At 42.3% G+C, this 2,907-nt stretch overlaps 1 protein-coding gene across 1 annotated transcript in view; it reads right to left on the bottom strand.

Moving 5' to 3' along the window:
* Positions 1 to 2,907, bottom strand: part of LOC103368688 (echinoderm microtubule-associated protein-like 6) — a 79,945-nt gene that overhangs the window by 34,497 nt on the left and 42,541 nt on the right. Inside the window, exons 11-13 of the mRNA XM_008297129.1 lie at positions 2,698 to 2,902; positions 2,449 to 2,616; positions 1,378 to 1,484 (exon numbers count right to left, since the gene is read on the bottom strand). Coding sequence (XP_008295351.1) covers positions 1,378 to 1,484; positions 2,449 to 2,616; positions 2,698 to 2,902 — 480 coding nt within the window. The remainder of the gene's footprint in view (positions 1 to 1,377; positions 1,485 to 2,448; positions 2,617 to 2,697; positions 2,903 to 2,907) is intronic.

Genomic DNA, 2,907 nt, shown 5'->3' with positions numbered 1-2,907 from the left:
AAACAGGTGAGCAGAAGCAGCTGGATGATAAAGTTTCCAGCAGTCAGACCAGACTGATGTGGTTCCTTTACATTCATGAGCCTCTGAACAGGATGTTTGCGTGAAAACTGGTTTTATTCTTCGTGCTAAACACACCTGGAACATTTTACAACATTAAAACTGAACACGACTGTTGGTCTGTTTAAAACCGTCACTACAAGCTTCTGTTTGTTTGTTTACTTGTGGATTACTGTTGATTCTGTTTAAGTTTTGCTGTCATTTAAAATGATTACGTGAGCTGTAAATAAAGGTTGAATGAATGAATGAAGAGATCTGGATGCATTCTGATAGAAACAGAACCTGCTCCAGATGTCTCTGCCGGTGTTTCGCTTCACAACAAACCCTCCAGATGGTTTGCATTAAAACAAACTGTGTTTAGAGGAGAACTCATTCTGCAGCTTTTACAAATAATGTTGGTTTTGTCTGCAGATGCGTTCTCCCACATCATCCCTCCAGAGCTGCTCATTCTGTCCAATCTGCTGACAGCTGCTGATTTATTTCACATCACAATACATATATTTAGCAGATAATCTGAACACTGCCATGTCGGTGTTATTCTAATATCATTTATTTTTTGTTTCTTATTTATTTCACCTCAAACCTGATTCTTTTTGCCTTCTCACTACTTAATCTCTTTGTTTTAATGTGTTCAAATTTATTTATTTTTCATTGCTGTGTTCATATTAAATGTGTGACCTGTGTAGCTTGTTAAAAAAACAAGTAGTAATTATTGGTATTGTGTGGGATTAAACAGTCTATAATTATTGATTTCTCAGCTGCTACGGCTTACACAGACATGCTAAGAGTTGCTAATTAGCACTAGCTGACGGCAAAGTCATTAAGTTTGCAGGTATTTAGAAAAAAAATGAAATGTTTTGTTAGTTTTGTGCAGTTTCCGTTTCGTATTTTAGTCTCATTTTGTGTTGAAACCCATCAAACTGTAGATATTCTAGTGTCGACCAGAACCAGACAGCGTGAAGGAGGAAGAAATGCAAAGTTAAGAGAGAAATGAAGGATAAAAGAAGCTGGAAGGAGATTCAGGAGAAGGTTAAAGGAAGTGAGGAGGGAGGAAGGAAGGCGAGGAGTGAAGGACGAGATGCAGATGAGGAGGCTGAGCGGAGACAATGAGCGTAAACATCCCACTGTGTCACGTCCATTCACTCGGAGCTCTATCTACAAACAGCAGATTGCAGCGCTCGCCGGCCCAGAGCCAGGCGGCGGCTGCAAGAGGAGATAAGGCGTGTTGCATCGTCGCCATGGCAACAGGCCGACGGCGACGAGAGCGGAGACGTTGGGATCGGAGCGTCTCCGTGGAGTCGCCGCGGAGACGCTTCCTACCTGCCGGTCGTAGTTGATCTGAGTCTCCTGCTCGATGTCGGAGTCGAGCTCCGGCACGTCGGACACGTCGCTGTCCGACTCCTCGCTGTTGGAGTCGCCGTGGCCGTCTGGAGGGGAAACAAACACGAGTTCTGATTTGTTAACTGTGGTGGTGAAAACAAACATGAACAATCCAGTTAGAGAAGGTTAGTCATGGAGTTCTCCAGGGTTCTGTACTTGTACCGATACTTTTCACTTGTACCTGCTTCATGAAGAAAACCAGCACGAACTTCTACTTTATGCAGATGACACTCAGCTGTATTTATCTACAGGCTGATGTGCGTTAATATAACTAATTATAATAATAATTAATATGACCCAGTTCATCATGTTCACATCTAGAGTCTGTAATTTTACAAACAGTAAATTGTATCGAAAAAAAAAACTTTTTTTGAACAGATATTTGCTGTTATTTAAAAAAAAAAAAGGTACATTAAGAATTTAAAAATGGTAAATAATTTTTGTTTATATAATATTTCCCTGTTTTGTTAAAATACATATAATATCCAGTAAAATCACATAAAAAGTATTATTTACATGATGACCCTTAAAACGTACAAAACTGTAAAAAAACAAAAAAAAGTTTGTAATTTGTTCTTTGTTTGTTCATAAACTTATACTATTTCTACTGTATTTAAATCAGTAAAAAAACGGTAAAATTAAACAATTATTTTTACAGTATTTAAATCACCAATAGGATTGATTTGTTCTTTACTTTGACAACAGTAATTCGTTTTTTATTTTTTATTACATGTGACCTTAAATTGAAAAAATCTAATTATTTTACAGACATTGCTGCTATTTTATAGTTTATTACGTTCTAGTATTCTACAGTTTTTTAACGTATTTTTGTTGCCTGATTTTTACTATTTTTATTTATTTTTAACAGTCTGGTTCCTCTGGATGCCTTCACCATCACTGACCAGGTTCCTCCTCTAACTCAGGAACCTCATCATCTTCTCCACCTTCACTGTTCTACCAGCTGATCTAATCAAACCTCTGATTGGCTGAAGGCCTCCCGCCACCGCCCACCTTGCACGTTGACGTCCAGACCTCCGTTCATCACCGACTCCGGCAGGAACCTCCACTGGAAGAGGGCGTGGTCGGCGCCGCCGGTGGTCAGAACCCACTGCAGGTCGTGCGACCAGCGGACGTTGGTGACGTGGGCCGAGTGTCCGATGTACTTCTTGAACTTGGCTCCTTGGAGACAAAACCACATTAAAACCCAGAACAGAGGAGGCTGAAGGCTGAGAGCTGAGAGCAGGAGGCGGCGGCGGACACCTTTCCTGATGCAGGGGAAGCGGTACAGCTTCACCAGGCCCAGGTCGTCCCCGGCGACCAGCACGGCGGCGGCGTGGTTGGCGTCCACGGCGTTGATCTCCGTCAGGTCGCAGTACTTGGGCCAGATGCCGCTGACCTCAGAGCCCAGGACGCCGCTCCAGGACGCCCAGCGCTGACCTTTGACCTCCTCCTTACTGACCACCGGCTTCC

This window comes from Stegastes partitus, unplaced genomic scaffold, assembly GCF_000690725.1.
Source record: "Stegastes partitus isolate 25-593 unplaced genomic scaffold, Stegastes_partitus-1.0.2 Scaffold1192, whole genome shotgun sequence".
NCBI classification, from domain to species: domain Eukaryota; kingdom Metazoa; phylum Chordata; class Actinopteri; family Pomacentridae; genus Stegastes; species Stegastes partitus.
This window is presented reverse-complemented; position numbering and strand designations above follow the sequence as displayed.